Source organism: Numenius arquata, chromosome Z (genome assembly GCF_964106895.1).
Source record: "Numenius arquata chromosome Z, bNumArq3.hap1.1, whole genome shotgun sequence".
In the NCBI taxonomy this organism is placed as follows: Eukaryota; Metazoa; Chordata; class Aves; order Charadriiformes; family Scolopacidae; genus Numenius; species Numenius arquata.
The window spans coordinates 74,395,372-74,413,086 of record NC_133616.1 but is presented as its reverse complement, the minus strand read 5'-3'; the positions used below and the strand labels follow the sequence as shown (position 1 = coordinate 74,413,086).

Genomic DNA, 17,715 nt, shown 5'->3' with positions numbered 1-17,715 from the left:
CCCCCGGGGCAGCGAGGCCGCTGGTCTCACGTCGCTTCTGAGCTAGCTGCAAAAAAATCACAGACGCTCCTCTTCCCACCGCCGTGGCCGTACAAACAGCCAGGGTACGGAACAACAGCAGAATGAGCGGAGCGTGCTGAGGAAGCAGGTGGGAGGGGAAAGGAGGGTAAGGCACGACTGAGAGCTGGCGGGGAAAGGATTTGTTTGCAGGGCAGGGACAAGCAGGGAGTGGCGGCTGCAGCGATTGCTCTCTGCCACCTGGTTGCATAAGGACAGGCTGATGTCCCGAGGCTGCTGGGATGAGGCACAGCAGCATCCTCACGGAGGAGAGGAGGGCGCTGGGCGGAGGCGCGGGATAGGTTCTCGCCGTGCTCCTGGCCTGCTAGATGGTGCAGCCCAGGAACATCACAGCCACAACCTGTCACTCACCAGCAGCCTCCGTTTCTGGCCTTTGCTGCGCACGCAGGCTCTAGATGCCACCAGAACTGGTGCTGGCCTGGGCTGGCTGACATTGCCATAGCCTCAGAGTTTCTGGAGATAAAAAGAGGACTCCCGAGTTTCCAGGACAATCTGCTCAGCAGCTGTTGCCTGCAATCGACAGCCTGAAGGAGGAAGATTTACATTCAGCAAAGGGACTAGACTGGGAAGACTCAGGTTAGTGCTCATCCACTGGGCTAGCAATGAGGTGTATGGATGACATCTGCAGAAGGGCTGCCATTAATAATGATGATAGTCACGCTTAAATCTCAGCCGTCTACTTTCACCTGCAGCACTTTGGTGAAGAAGGAACGACTCATCTGACCCGTAAAATGGGAAGACTTGAAGTGACTTTCTTACAGAATCATAGACTAGTTAGAGTTGGAAGGGACCTTAAAGACCATCTAGTTCCAACTCCCCACCAAGGGCAGGGACACCTCCCACTAGAGCAGGTTGCTCAAAGCCCCATCCAGCCTGGCCTTAAACACCTCCAGGGATGGGGCCTGCCACTGGCTGGGAGAAACTGTGTCATATCCACCAGGCCATGCATGGTGCTTCTTGTAGCACAAGGTGGTCATGCTGGTCCACCCATGTGAGCAATGCCTGGCAGGATGGACCAGCCTGCATGAAAGAACCGTGTCAATCAGCTTGTGAAGCGCACCAGCTTTCACAGTGCTCCAAGGTTGGGTGGGAGAGGTGGCAGGCCCTGATATTGGCAGGAACTAGCAACGCGTCAGCCTGGAAAGCAAAGGTAATGGAAATGCAGCCCTGGTCCTGGGAGAGGAGCTCGTCGTAAATGGGCCAGAGATGTGAAGAAATGCTCTGCTTCATGTGCATGAGTGGAAATAACCTGAGAGAAAGAGATCAATAATGGTGCTGCATATTCCACCTGGCCTGCCTCTGGGTACTGCAGTGCCCGTCTCTCACTGCTGGAAATGTGTGGTCAGGGCTTGTTCTCCCAGAAAATCATCTGCAGTGTGGCAAAAGCAGCAGGGATCCTTCCCGCCTGAGGATCCAAACTGCTCTGAGACAAGTCTGAGACGCACAGACTGTTCCTGCGCTGAGATGCAGAAGAGATCGCTGCTCAAACTGTCCTCCAGGTACAAAGGGAACTCCTCACGGTAACATCCGCTGGCACACATGAAACCTGTCCACTGCCCCCCAAGACCAGAGTCCACACTCGTACCTTTCCCACTGTACTTCCACCAGCAGAGACACCTGGGTGTCAGCAGGCTGCCTTCAACGCTTGAGCCTGTGCAGTTTTCATGGCAGAGGACAGGGCCAGGGAAAGAGCCCTGTTCTTTCCACACTTACTTTCAAATAAAGTTCCTACGGTACGTACAAGATCTGAGTCCACATCAAATTTCAGGGCTCCATTAACAGCACTGTCTGCAACCTCACACCACCTTTGGGGGTGCTGGTTTAGGGGGAAGCTTTGAAGCACGGATCACCTTTTGCACTTCAGAGCCTCCCCTTATGACGATGTATGAAAACACTGACAGGCTTTACCAATATTACCTTAAAAAACGCCACACCCTAAAACTTTTGACTGCTATGTCATTTATATTCCTTATTTGGAGGAGTGCTGCTGGAGTTACAAAGGTTTTTTGGTAACCTCAACTGTCTTTGAATATGGGTGTCTCCATAGCTTTAAAAATTCCAGTACTGGTGCAGAATAAAACAAGCTGTGTCTTCATCTGGTGTGAGTAGTGAGTGAAGCAGGTTTTAAGGCATCTGTTTAAGCCAGTGGTAAATGAGTTTTAAAATATGCTCCAGCAGAAAGGACTCTGAAAAATTAGGTGCTAACTGCATTTTTATCTGAGGATCAAACCTGGACGAAAGCAGCAGAACCTTTTAAGATTACTAGCAGTTACTTCGTCTTTTCCCTTGAGTGGAGTCCCATTCCCCTGATACTTGGGCTTTGCCAGCAGGTCCTAAAGGGTGGGTTGATATTTTTGTTGGGAGGCATTAAGAAAAGAGTGCAGTGTTGCCTCTGTATGGGTACTAAACAGGGTGCAACTTTATTTACAGTGTAAAGTGCATCACACAGAAGTCGTTTAAAACACACAACAAGCAGTGACATAAATGACAATACAGTACTGGGTAGGGAGGGGAAAATGTTCCAGCAAGTATCAAAACATCATCAACAGCACTAATATAACAGCCTCTAGTTTCAGCTACTCTGTCCTACCACCACATTTCCTTACAAAACATCTCGACTGGCTTGATCCTGGGATTCCATGTCCTAGTTACCAGTGTGACACTGGGGTGCTAAAAGCCATCCCGCAGCCCTAATGTCTCTTACAATGTCCTGCCAGCTCTAAACACTGTCCTCCCTGCTGCTGTTCTGCTCTGGAGAACACCAGGGCAGAGTCAGGGCACACACCAGAGGAGCACACTGGAAAAGGGACCAAAACACGAGAGTGACACATAAATAAAGATCTGCTTTTCTCACCCATGAACTCCTCTTGAGAAGTCCTGCAGCTTCCATTCATATGCTGTTAAGGCAGCAAGGAGGTCAAGGAACAATGTGCCTACAGATGGTGGTGACTCTGGGTTGAAATGCGGACATTATTTACTGAGCACTAACTTCAGACAGAGCTGTAAACATCGATGGCTGTGGAGCAAGCTGGGAGACAGAAGATTGTTGCTACGTGCTAACAGAGTCCATTAGAAAAAGAAGGTTGTGGGAGCTGAAACGACAACTCTTCAGCTGGTTGCAGCTCCCACTGGGAAGGAATCTACATTCACATTAATCTGATCCCCTAATGACTCCTTTACCTATTTGTTTTTCTTTTAATTGGATGAAAGCCCTCATTGGCTCACAACTGCATTTGTTTCTTTCTTCCCCATTTCTGGTCTTGGGCTAACAGCCATCAGTTATGTGTCAGTATTTACTAGTGCCCTATTACTGTAACTGTTAGCTCATTTCGGTGTCATATCACTTTCCTGCGTCCAAGTTCATGCATTCATAAAGGGAAGATAAACTATAAAGGAGGGAGGGGTGGGGCAGGGTGTGCACACTCTTAATCCAGAGGGTAACTAAGCAAAAATGCTATGGAAGGTAAAATTTATTTCTCCTTCTTCTTTCCCAGTGCTGACTGCAAGTCAGGCTTTTCTATTATTACTGGGAAAAATGGAGCTTCTGATCAACGACTCTTAGGTTCTCACTCTTACATATTCTTTCATAGATCAGACTTTTTGGTAACTGACAATACTACCAAACATTTGACCTCAAAAAATGAATGTGATTTCCACCTTGTAATTCCACCACCCTGCTTAATCATAGGTAGACCTCAGCATCTCAGTTCATTAGAGCATGACTTAATGGTGGCACTCAGGTGTGTGTTATCCTCAGCTGCAATGGGATCAACAGTGTGAGAAAGAGAAATCTGACAGCATGTGTGCTCTCAGTATTTCTCACTCAGCCGAGCACTTCTGCCTGTGTGTGTGTACTCAAGAGAGGCCTTTTCCAGTTCTCTGAAGGTTCCGCACAACATAAATACAACCTTTCTGTAAGGAAATAGCAAAGTTTCACCTGTAAATGTAACTGGTGCTTTGTCTTTCCATCTTAGGGGCAGTCAGACTTTGGGACCCAAACCCCATGTACCAAAAGCATCCACTTGGCAGACAGCTGCTAGACACGTATTTCATAATTTACACAGGAAAGGGATGTTGGTTACAGGCAGGTGGTTCGTCCCATGGCAAGCGGGGAGCACAAGTTTCAGTGGTCCTCCTGCTTCCCACTGCTGGATTATCCAGCTTTAGAGCTACACCTGAACTGCCCGTAAGCCAAAAAGCCTCAAAGGCTCTGGCTGGCTAGACTTGGTCCATCTTTCTCTGAATGACACGATGTTCTCTCATCTCTTTCACATTTTGGACTATTTTACCAATAAATCTCAGGTAAAATTCATGCTGATGCCTTCCATTAAGTCACTCCCTAATTATGTTAATGCCACATAAAATACTTTACAGAATCTTCTTCTTATGCCCACCAGAAACTGTGGTTACAGCATGGACTTTATCACATGGTACTTCTAATTTACATCAGCATGAGTTCAGAAATAGGCCCAATGCAAAGTTTAGCGGCTCAGTTAGCCTTGCGTAACTATCCTTTACTGTTGAGTTGCCGGACAGCAGTATGCTTTGGCAGATGGTAAGCGGAATTGCCACATTCTGTTTAATCATGATTGGCAGTATACTATTGTTTAATTAGCTGACAGTATGTAAGAAATGGGAGCGGCCTCACTGTACACAACCACTTCCTCAGTGGACAGTAGGAATCTTTGTATGTGTATATGGTGTGTGTTTGTAGCAGCATATATTTGATAATACTTTTGTAAATGAAAAATACAGATGAATTTCTTTAAAAATGGAAAGGTATAGTAAAAATGTATCACAAAATAAAATACAAAACAAGGGAGCTGGGGGGGAAGGGAAGCAATGGATTTGATTTACGATGCATTAGATTCCAAGTCCTGGTGCCTAGGCTGAAGAAAGATATCTGAAGGTAGAACTGCTGCTCTGATGTTAAAAGGGAGAGAATCCAGCCTTCCGTTTCCTGCGTCAAAAAACCCAAACAAAATAAAATCAGTGCTGTACTGAACATATCAAACAAGACCAACAGTGAGGCATGAGAGGATTGAGTCTGCTGGTACACCAGGGATTAGGGTGCCACAGCTGGAGATGGCATATTGAAAGGGAAAAAGGGGTGGGTGTGGGGCATAGAGATATCTGGCATTTAATGTATGTCATGACTCATCACAGAGTGGTTTGGGGCTAATCTTGCCCTGGATGCTGACAAAACCTTTTGGGCCTTTCAGCTTCCCCTTATAATCACACCTAGTTAACCTGCAGCAGTGAATCTTTGATAACATGGCATTTACTCCCGTTCTGCCTGTATTGTTTTTGAGTCCTCAGCACAGCATCATAACCCATAAAGAGCCACCAGTGGCTGAGGGCAAACCTTAACAAAATATGAAACAGATCTTAGCGCTTGTTTCTGTGCCCTCTCCTCTACCCACCCCAACCCCAGTTCTGTGTGGAAAACTTCCTCTCAAAGAGCTCTTGAAGGCATCAGCTGCTGGACCGCAAACCTGTAGGGCTAATCATCCACACTCTCTCAGACTTCACAATGCTGCACAGAGCTACGGACTTGGATGAAAAAACAAGAAGAGTCCAGTTTGTCAATAGCCTGAAACTTTGCTTTGCCTCAGTGATAGATTCCGTATTTTTTGGCTGCTACATCCACTGGATCTGGGCTTCTCTGCTTCATGTCCTAAATGGAAATGCTATCAGACTTTATAGGTGGAGCTTACATTCTAAAGCTGGATACTGTTTGTTGGCAGTACCTTTGAGTTGCTTCACTTAGGCACATATAATCACAGCTGACAAGTGAAAACTATTCATGTTGGACAATGTAATTTCTCAAAGAAGCATCTTTTCTGTAGCGTTAGGATAAACAGCATCTCAGAGAGACAGGGAGGAATTTCCGTCACCACTTGTCCAGAAAGAAGAATAGAAAAAATGTACAAGGTCTTTGGCTGTGTCTGTATCCCAAAGAAAAATAGTAATATTCAGCTGTTATTTATTTAGCTCTCCAGGATAATGACCAATGTGTTCAGTAGGAGCCTGTGTGAGTTGAGGTATAAATATTTTTGCTAGCATGTGTTTCATGGCCCTCATTAATATTCCATACAGGGAGGAGGAGAGCTCATTCTGCATGTTTTGTTATTACATCTGATTCCTGACCACAACAATATCATCACTGCCTCCCATCTTCAGGGCTGTAAATGGCTCTTAATAGCAGCATGAAATAAAATAGCTTTCCAAAGAAAAACTGCATCCTGTTCAGACCAACCTCAAAGGCAAACACCCAAAATTCACAAGCTAACTTTAAAAAAAGCTAAAGCTACGTTTAAGACTTGTAAATGCAGCCTTACATGTGACGGGGCTCACTGATTTGAAAACCTAGTCTGTTATGGGCCTCATTAGATGTGAATCAGCAAACCCAAACACAAGCACTGGTGAAACTCTCTAAAAGAGAGCACACGTGAACTAGATCTAAGCCCAGTCCTTGGGCCTCTTGATACAGGGACTACACTGCCAGGTGATGTGAACTGCGACTTGACTCAGAGGCACCGTGTTGTACTCTTTAAATGATGACACCACTCAACACTAGGTGTAACAAGAGCTATTATTTATAGCATCTGTTGCATGACCCTAGTCTTGAACCTGGACCCAGCTGAGGTATACGCAGTTCAAAATGCACACTTGTACACAGTAGGCCACCCAAACTTCCTGAAGAACTTTCTGTATTTCATCACAACAACCATTTTGGTTTACACCATTAAAAATAAGGCTAAACCTTGCAGGTTTGCCTGTCTGCTTACATGTAAATGTACCATTTCCTGAGTTTTCTAGAAGTTTGGCAATCATTTTGCAGACTACTCTCTAAGGTCTTTCCAGATTGCCCATAAATCACAAGCCATCCAATGACCACTGATTTACAGGACCTAGAGATGCTCAAAACATGCAAAATTAGCTGCACATTCTTCAGATTGAGAGTTCAGCAGGGTGTGATTCAGCCTACCTATGGGGCAGCACTCAGCAGCACTTACCTGGAGCAGTCATGGCCAGTCCATGACGAGGGACAATAGCACCGATTTGGGCGTATGCACTTCCCTCCATTTAAGCAAGGCAACTGGCAAACAGCTGGGTACAAATAGACACATAGAGAGTCACATTAATGAGCATACCCACAACAAGCGGACTGAGGAACAGGGCACTGAAAATCCAGCCTGGGAGATTCTGTTAAGAACAGGCTACTCTCAAAACTACAACATTAAATATCAGCTGTGAGTCTGTTATAGAAGACGTCTTGCTCTGCAAAGGGCAGACTCTGAAGCACATCTCTGCTGAATGGGATTTGACACTCTCTGCTGCTTTTGCTGCCTGCTGCAGTGTGTGAGCTGCAGGAAACAGCTAGTGTGTTATTTTATGTTGCCTTAAAAATGCTGTTCTTTTTGCCTCAAGTTGAGGCAAAAAAAGGAATGCAAGCGGAAGCAGGAGGAGGAACTAGAAGAGCAAGAAGATCAACAAGAGAACAGGCCTTCCCATTTCTGGGAAGAAAATGTGGGTTTATTTGAAAGGAATGTGACAGCTAAACAGCAGCCAGGACAAGCAGACACCAGATGTGGTAGAAAAGTAAAGAATGAGGCAGAATGAAGAGAGAAAGCTGAAGGTCAGAAACCCATTTACAGATCAACAGCTGGCAAGGAGTAAGACTTCACACAATGGCAACCTGTATGGAGGCAAGGAAAGGAAGCAGAGAATGACAGTAAGTTCCTGAAAGACACTGGATAGCCATAAGAGCTGTGACTAGGTGAATGTGAATTAGAGAACAAACACTAGGCCACATGGCAGGGTTGTGCTGGGCCAGCTGTGAAATGGCTGCATTTGCTTTTGGGTGGCAGCCTAACCCAAGGACAGCAAGTAGCCAAACAAAAGTCAAAGCTTCAAGTCTTCCTACCAATTTTAAGACTAGAAGATAAAGCACCAAACAATTTAGAGAACAGAGTTAGAGACTCTCTTAATGAGGTCCTTCAAACACAGACATTTGTATCAAAGGAAAGCTGAAAGACATGAAGTCTTTTAATCAGATAATGCCATATCTAGAAGACAGATCTAAAGATACCAGTGAGGACAAATGCTGGGTAGTATTTTTCCAAGGGATATGCATCAGGAAATACTGATTAAAATGACATTGCAGGAAATGGAAATGAGTAATCACAGGAATGCGAAAGGGGATGGAAATACATTACTACGACTCCTCTGGGCCAAACACGAAAAAACAATGGCAGGAGGTTATGGAGATGGACCATCCCTGTGCAATTAAGTGCACCAACTTTGTCACGTTGAAAATGACTTCTGATTCTGGAATGAAACATCTTTAGCTCTCACTTTATGCACATAATTATTCCTGGGAGACCAGCAGTTAATCGAAATATTTCTCATTTCACTTTGGTCTGTCATGGCAAAAGGTCATGACCAGTAAGTAAAATGGGAAGCGGTTTAGTAACTTCACAAGCAGCGCTTTTGAGCTTTTATGAATTGGCTTTGACACAGATGCAGTTGCTCACTGGAATTTTTTATTCAGCTACCGAAAAGCAAGTCAGCCTGAACAGGTTTGAATTGCTGGCCCAAAAGTGAAAAAGACATCTATCCTCCTCAACCAGCTATGCTGTTATAGTAAGGTTTGTGAAACACGAGAGGAAATGATGCATTACATGCTGGGCAAGTGTCCCTTCGGAAGACAGTAGTTCTGAGTTAAAATGTTCACTGTGGAATCTCAATTTGCTGAAAGATGGTTGGGTTTGCTGTGTATCACACAGCTTATCCCCCAGGCTCATTATTCTTATCAGTTGAACAAATAATATGAGTATTCATTAACAAAAGCACGACTTCCTCCTCCAGTTCACCCAATCAGCCACTGCAAAGCCTTGCAGGAAGGCAAAACAAGGTTTTCACATTAAGGCCCTGTTAACAATCAGTTAAGGTGCACCTGGACAATAAAAATACAGTGAACAAGCTGTAAAATAATTTTTAAAAATAGTTAACATTTATTAGTGATTGCGATTTAACAATGATTGAAAGATCTTTCAACGATTACTCAGTTGTTCTGAGTTTTACTGGCTATTTTCACAGGGACAAGCCTTTCAAAAACTGACGTTTGTTTAGTCTTGATGTGGAACCATGCGAACTTGGGTTCAAATATTATCCCCATTTGCAAATCAGCCTCATCTGACACAAGCTGACATGCCAGGACATAAGTCTGGAGCCTACAGTCACTCTCCTCACTACCCCTCACTCTTTTGGTGTGCTACATGCCTTTCAGCTTCAGTTAGGTGCATGCAAGAGATTTAGTAAAACGTAGCACACAAGAGAACTTAGGTGATACCCAATGTAAGGTACCGATGTACCATGTACCCATTGAACTCAACTACCTTTAAGCAAATCCTTGCTTTGCTCTGCCCTGCCCTCTCGCCTCGCTCAGCACTCAGGCTGTGAGTGGGAATCCCCCAAACCAGACAGCTATGTGGTTAAAAACCTCTGTAGTACCTGCAGCTAGTTTGTGAATTTAATAGTGACCTCCATGTGCTGAAGATGAAAATGAAATTTTAACTCTTCTTGGAATGGACAGTCTAGTTTTATTCTTCTCTTTGGAAATCCTCTTGCCTCTGCACTGCTTTTTGCAGAGAGCACTCTTGTGAATGCTGTCTGTCCTTTCTGGGAGCAAACTTTTCTGAGGATTTTAAAGATCCACCAGGGACTACTCTGAAAATAGTTTGCAGCTGGGCACAGCAAATCCTCCAGGATTATTATCGCAGGCCTGGGTTTTCCTGTGAGCAGCTCAGTAGTTCTACAGAGTTCTTAGTGAACTGTGCTAAGTATTGATAATAGAGTCATAAGAAGTGAGAAAAAATACACGTGAAAGGAGTTTTACCTGTATGGCAGCGCGATCCAGTCCATCCAGGGGGGCAGTCACACTGGTAAGGGGCCACACAGCGACCTCCATTGAGACATGGCAGAATGCATATTGCTAAGCGGAGGAGAAGAGAACCAGTGAAAAGAATTACCTATGTAAGCAAAGAATAAAATGTGCAAGAAAAGAACTTATGTTTAATTAGAAACTCTGCTTCCCCTTGAAGTGTTTGCATGCAGTATCAGCCGAGCTGAGTATGATCCACCCACAAGGCATGAGGAGCAAATACAACTGGCGTGACAGTCAGAAATGAGAAGGAATGATGACAAACATATGGACAATGCTGGAGTCATTCTGATGCCTGTAGGCTCTGTGCTCACTGGAAATGAGCAGGGCTGTTTGCTTGTTTTGTACCTGTAATATCCGCAGACATTGCCCACTTCTGTGACAGCGGCTAACAAAATCAGTTCATGCTTTAATTAAAAACAACTGGATTGTTTGTGGGTCCTATAAAGGAACATCCAAACCAAGTTACTCTATGCACTGCCCATAGAAAAGCACTTGGTCTGGGACAGAAAAAACATGCTGAGACAGGTGACACCACAAAGTCCCCATGGAAAGACAGCTTTGATCCAAGGCATTTTGGTGCAACAGGCTGTCTGTGGCTGGAAGCTTTGAGAAAAAAAAGAGCAGATACAAGCAGCTGAAGGCCTCAGGAGTGAGCACCAATACACTGCTCTTGTGAGCAGATCTGCAAAATTGTCCAATGTGCACAGTTATGACTTAAGTACCTTCACAAAACTACCATCTCCATTACCCTAACGGAATGAAGTATTGTGTGAACATGCTCTAATAAGAGCAAGAGTTGGGCTGGGTCTCAAATCTGGACCCCTGAGTGGCATTTCCAGTGGAGTTTTTTACTGGGAGGGTGGATGGAGGTTGCAGAGGACTGATGCAGAGGTTCTTCCTCTTCCCCTGCACAGCAGAGGTCAAGCTAAGCAGGTGCAGTCAGCCTGCATAAGAAAAGAACAGTGAACTTCCACAGAGCACCTGGGATTAACCCGTATAACCCAGAATTACTTGTTTATATTGTTAAACTAGTAGTGCTCTGCACGTTTCTCAGAGTGGCCAGGCCTCTCTCAGGAAGATGAATCTATCTTGTTATCTGTGAAATGTACTGTGAACCACAAGGTGACTGAATTCAGCCACAGCTCTGTGGCCTCACTTGTAGCCTGATCATGACAGATCAGTGCTCAATGCTAGCACTCAAAAATCCCTTTGACTTCCAGAACAGACACCCAACTCCAGAGACTAAACCTATCTTTTCTGTTTAATGGTGCACCCTACTTGACAAGCAACACTGCAAAATTGAGGTGGCACTAACCAATTGTGGGTATACTTTTCCCCACTACCTATGCCAAAGTAAAGAAAAAAAAAAAAGAGAGAGAGAGATAGTGCCTGTATCTGCATGAAGTGATGAAGTGTGATCTGGCTAGTCAGCTGCCTGTTCATTTTCCTCATACAGGAAAACAGGGTCTGAATTGGGATGACAGATCAAAACGACTAAGGGCAAAAAATTTGTCCTCTGGTCCTGAAGAACGCATTAAATATCATTACTAATGGTAAGGTAAGGAAATCAACTGTGGCATACCAAACACAGTTCTGCCAGACAGAGGCTCACCCCTCTCCTGCTGAAACTGTGAAGCATGCAGGGCTGAGTGTGCACGTCTGGCTATGGTGGCAGTGACAGACACGGGGACAGCAAGGGAGGGGCTGTGTGAATGCACAACATAGCTGGAGTTTCTGTAAATGCAGGAGGACAAAACTTGCTGAACTACTTCTCCTCATTCTGTATCTACAGCTAATTTGTGCCATGTGGGACTGACACTGCCAGAGCAGACTCGAAAGGTGCAGAGGTAGATTCAGAGGATCATTTTAAGATGTGATACACCTGCTTAGCAAAATGCGTGAACTGCATTCCTCTCCATGAACTACAGGAGGAGGTGCCACATTTTTCTGTGGGTCTCCATGTATACTTGGAGCTGTGACAGTGACACCACCTCAGCTGCAGGTGTTCTTGGACAGGCTAAAACTTTTAAGTCAAGGCCATACTGAATACTAAATACAGTAAGGGTTCTTTCCTTTTCTACCCACATAGACCATGCCTAACTATGTGTACAGTAATGAGGCTTCCCATGCAGCAGCTACACCAGCACGAGAGGGTTAGCTCTCCCAAATTCCTTGTGCTAAGATCATCACGAAGAAAACGGGGAACATGGCATAAACTGGCATCCCCAGTGTCACTCAGGGAATCTCTGACTGACTCAAGAGTCAGATTTTGTTCTTTTCAACCAGAACAGATCCAGTTCTTTAAATATTCAGAGACCAAGGCCACAAAAGGCCAGCCCAGAGTTTGTGGGGTACAGGTACGCAAGTCAGGAAGGACGGCATGGAAAAGGTGACACAGTTGTATTATTTGAACATGAATTGATCCAGTTCATAACCACAGAATGATAAAAAAGGAAGCCAAGAAACAAATGCATCCACCAGCAAAACACTCACATCTCTTCTGTTCTAACTCCTGTTCTTTCCCCCAAACTACTATAAACAGACTTTGGAGAACTGAAGCAGGCTGTTCTTCAACTGCAAGTGAAAGAGCACCCACAAACAAAATCACATCAATTAAAAAAGTGCTTGTTTTGGTTTAGAGATGTCAGGGGATGGTCATTTGTCCAGAAACAAGCAATCAGTTCATCCCTTCTGTTCTCTCTAATTCGTCAAGCAGAATAAAGTAATGATTTTTATGGTTTTGGACCTTAGGCCTTTAATTTTCCCACCCGGTTCACTGCAGTAAATTCACCTGTCTTTCCTACAACATCCTTAAAATTACACTTAGGGATGGTATACATACGCTCTTCACAGAGACGACCCATCCAGCCATCTGGACACGAGCAGGCATTTGGTCTCTCACAGATGCCACCATTCTGACATGGGAACCGACAGACAGCTGAAAACAATACAATTTCATGACAAACGCAAGACAGCTAATTAGAAGCTTAGTAATTCAGCATCTCGCACATATCTTCGCAGTTGTAAAGTTTAGAGTAGAACGAACAAATGCAGTGAGGTTCAGAAACATAACTTGACTTCGATTTCAAGGGCTATATTGTTTTCTGGCTCTGTATGTCTGAGTAGGCACTGTGAGCAAGAGCAAGGGAACAGAGGAAAAAATCAATTACCTCTGTGCCTGGGAAGATCATGGAACAGATCCTCCTTGAAGCTATGCTAAAGCACATGGAGGACAGGGAGGTGATTTGAGACAGCCAGCATGGCTTCACCAAGGGCAAGTCCTGCCTGACCAACCTGGTGGCTTTCTATAATGGAGGGACTACATCAGCGGTCAAGGGAAGAGCTACAGATGTCATCTATCTGGACTTCTGTAAGGCCTTTGACATGGTCCCCCACAACATTGTTCTCTCTATATTGGAGAGATATGATTTGTATGGATTTGATGGGTGGACTTTTCAGTGGATGAGGAATTTGTTGGATGGTTGTGTCCAAAAAAACTCCACCCCAAACAAAAACTGTTACCCCTTTTTTTTTCTCTCTTCTAAATTAACTCTAAAATAAAATCACACTTTCTTCTAACCTTGGTATGAAATACCAAGATAATGCTGTCTAGCATAATATAGGGTTTGTTGACAGTAAGATTAAACACTGCGGTAGAACAAGCAATTTCAATTGCACTATCATCCAGCGTAATGAGGAGTGACCAACAAGGGTGCAGCAGTGGCACAGTGAAGTGTTTACCCGTGGAACCCAAAGTGTGATTATAAACTTCACTTAGCATCCACGCCAGCTGGTGCTCCTTGGCTCACCCACCTGTTAATAAGCACCTGATCATAAAAGTGAGGAATTTGAAGTGCACTCTACCAGGCTAGCCCAATAGGTTACCTGAACGGGACAGTCTTTGGACTTCATCGTTTGTATCACATCGCACAGTATCTTGGCTAATACACCCAGGGAAGCCAGGACTACTTTACAAAATCAGGTGGCAAGCTAAGTACAAACATATTAGACTTGAAGATCATTGGAGGAAGTACAATCCTTGTCATGTTGGTGTACATACTATATACAGAAGATCAAAAACTGTGGCTTCGAGACGATACTACAGAACAAATAAGTAATCAGACTAACTTCTAATTAGTGGTAGTTATGTACACAGAGCAACCTCGGGAAACTCAGTGTGAACTGTTAATTGCATCCTATCTTTAATTAGTTACTAGGTGAGCAAAATAAGAGTTTAGGCTTTGAGTGTTTCAGATCTTGTCCAATGTTAGTATTAAATACAAGCAGTGGTTTAGCATACTGAAACACTGTTCAGACCTGAGCCCCACTTTGGAAAGAATGTAAATCTTCCCCTGATAGAGCCAAACTTGAGTCACTCTTGCAGTTAAGCCATGCCAAGCTGCAAGCTACAGCTTGGAGTCTGTTGAAATGAGGCCAAAGCTTTTGCCATTTTATTTTTCAGTTTCAAGAGCCTTCCCATCAAATGTCTGCTGATAACGAGAATGGGAAAAGACCTTAGGCCCTGGCAGGTTCGCAGAAGTTGCAATATTTTAACAGGATTTTGTACGATTTTTTTTGTAAAAATACCTATGGCTATGCGGACAGCTTGTCTCTGTGTGTTGACTAAAGCAGAATAGTGTGCCAACCAGACTTCCTTTGTGCAATGAAAAATTATGGAAGTTGAATCAAAAACTATTTAAAGCTTGGTGTGATCCACACCACTTTAACAATATCCCGTGAACATATAGTGGGATGGGAGGTAAAAGGCTTGTGTATAAATGGTAACCCATGTTAAATTCAAAGCCCATGAAAAATGGTCTCTGAAATGTATTTTTTCTCTCTCTGTCAATGGAGATGATGTGGATATTTTCACAAAATTCACTTTGGATGGCAACTCCATCCTGCTCAGCAATCCAGGATCTCAGGCACAGATAGGTTTTTCCTGGATTTCTGCCCAGGCCCTGGTTGTGAAACTGAATGAGTAAGTATCATTCCTAGGTGTGCACTTGTTATACACCAATTTAGGCAGGCAGAGACTGTGTGTCTGTAGCTGTGGGGATTATTCTTCACTCGACAGACAAGACTCGAGAAAGGCTTGGGGCAGGAAGTTAGGCTGGGATCTCATTCTCTTTTTTGCCATTGTAAAAGCAAGCAGGGCAAATGCAGTCCTGATGTGCTGGAGAGAGAATGGGAACCATTAACCGTGACTTCGGTTAGTGGTAGCAGATCTCACATCCATGGTATCAATCTTAATCTTTGAGATCCTCTTGTAAATCCATGCCTGAAAGTTATCTCCACAGGATACAAAAGCATTGCACCACTGCAAGACAAACATGGGTTCTGCTCTCAGCTTTGCCACAAAGCTTTCCTGTGGTTGCAAGTGAACAATTTCCTCCATGTCTCAGCTGCCCTCACATAATCCTCTTGTTTGCTGATGGGGTACAAACTGTTTGCTTGGTGATTTTAGAGCATTTGAGAGAGAAAAAAAAATTGCCAGCCAGACAAGCCATGTGCATGTGTGCAGCCTGCCGAGTCCTGCGGGTGTTTACAATCGGGAGATCCAGGCTAATACTTCTCACCCCTGAAACTCAGATCAGAATCTGGCCTGCAACCTCTAACCAACAGTGATTCAGGCAAGTGCGGCTGTGGTGAGAGCTCTCCCAAAGAAGCTAACAAAGTCTGCTTTTTAATTATAATATTTATGTTAACTAACCTGTTCAACTGGGCAAGAACGTTTCAAGCAGGCTTAGGACACGTTAATAATCAACTCTCAGAGCCAAAAACAAGAAATGCAGCATGAATCATTACAAAGAGTGCTTTCATGTCGCTTCTGATGTAGACCACAAAGGCTTGGGTCCTGTAGGCCTTTTGTTAGGCAAATCCCTCAAATGAATTATAAAGCAGTTTTGAAGGATTATTTTGACATGTGTCATGAAAACTCAGGTCAGTCCTCTCAGAAACATCTTTAGTCCTTTTTAGTTCCCCTTTTAGGTGAAAGAAGGGGGAGAAATTGTTATTCCTCTCCCTTAACACACCAAAATGCAGGTTATTCTGCTTTGTTTTCCTGCCCTACACCCTGATCTTCTATCCACTCATCACTTTGTTTTTTGAAATAATTTTCCCTAATACTTATTCTTCTGGACAGTCCCAGTAGACCATGGTGTTGCAAACAGCACACGTTTGACAGTGCTTTGCAGATCAGCCCTTCCAGGTTGATACTAACCAGCGGCAAGAACCTCTCCTAGCAGAAAACTACATCCCTTGGCATAAAGTAGGGTTCTGTGTATCTAATAAATATTAAATAAAAAGTAAAGCTAGCAATATTAAAGGGGAAGCTGAAGAAGTGTTACAATCTGAAGAGATAATATCCAAATAATTTTGCTAATGAATTCTATCTTAGGTAGAGCAGCTATTATGCAGAGATGCCTTGATCATAGTTTAGAAAGAAATGACGAGATACTTGGCAAACTTTTCAGAAAGGGCTCAGTGCTTTGGGGAGTGTAAATTTCTAACAGGACTTTTGGATACCTCTTAACATCTGAAGTAACTCAGTGCTTTCACTGTAAATCTTCTCTATTTGGCTACTCAAGAGGTGATTCTTCATGCCAATGGCAAGCCATGGTCACATAACCAGGAGAAACCTGCTTTTCAGGAGCCGTCTCTCTATTCCTGAAACATGCAGAAGTTACAAGCCCACTTCTTTGGGCTCTGGGTCTCTCTCCTCAAAATGATCTACTGATCTGTGATTTTTAGGCAAGGCAATTACAACTATCAGATACAGAATTTTAACAGAGTGCCTCCTTTCATAGAGTAGGGCAACTCAGCTTGTTTAGGTCTTCACATTTATAATATTTTGCTGTCAAAATTCATATAAAAAATTGATGAGGGAACCCTGAATACCCAGGCTTGGCCCAGCATAGAATTCTGCTGTTCCAAAGGGCTTCTGACCTAAACAGAAAATTGCCAAGGAGGGAGGAAGTATTGTTGCTTCTATTTTCAACATAGGGAGCTGAAACTTGCAGGAAGAGAGGCAGACCTGACAACTTTGATGATGGCGGTAATGTTCTCAAATGAGCGTTCTGGCACCTTTCCTCTTCTGTGGGAGTTCTCGAGCTGAGCGAATGGGGCTGCTTGTAACTGGCCACTGATATGCCCTCAGGTTTTCCCCTTTTAATACTCACATTTCTAAACAAAAGACCTAGGGGTCAGTTTGTAGCACGGTTGCTGTTACATCATCTGAGATAAGACTTCAGAGTGCAGCTACCGCCCTGCTCTATAGCTACCCAGCAGCAGCCAGCTAGTCAAGCTTCTGATATGGAAATGGCAGATGGCAAGCTCTCTTCCATCAAAGCCCTGTGATCCTGGAACCCTTTTGCTATGCCTCATCCTTGGTTTTATTTAGTGTTTGAAGATCCTTATATCTGTTTTTAACTGTTCAGTTTATCATCTCTTCTACGTTTTGTGTTGGTTTCCCACATTTTCTGTTTAAAACTTCTTATTCATTTGAACCTTCTGTGTAGAAGAATTAATTCTATAATTTAAACAAGTAATTTTTTTAGCTCAACAAACCAAAAACTGACACTTTCCTGCTAGTGGAAAGGCTACGCTTTGTCTTTGGTAATTTGTTAAAACTATGAATTTTCTGCAGTACTTAGTGTGTATTATTTAGTGAGCTGTATCAACCT

The 17,715-nt window shown here is 43.9% G+C and overlaps 1 protein-coding gene across 1 annotated transcript in view; it reads right to left on the bottom strand.

Moving 5' to 3' along the window:
- Positions 1–5,007: 5,007 nt before the first annotated feature.
- Positions 5,008–17,715, bottom strand: part of SVEP1 (sushi, von Willebrand factor type A, EGF and pentraxin domain containing 1) — a 131,749-nt gene continuing 119,041 nt past the window's right edge. The window contains exons 47-50 of the mRNA XM_074165874.1: positions 12,873–12,968; positions 9,983–10,078; positions 7,098–7,191; positions 5,008–5,038 (exon numbers count right to left, since the gene is read on the bottom strand). Coding sequence (XP_074021975.1) covers positions 5,008–5,038; positions 7,098–7,191; positions 9,983–10,078; positions 12,873–12,968 — 317 coding nt within the window. The remainder of the gene's footprint in view (positions 5,039–7,097; positions 7,192–9,982; positions 10,079–12,872; positions 12,969–17,715) is intronic.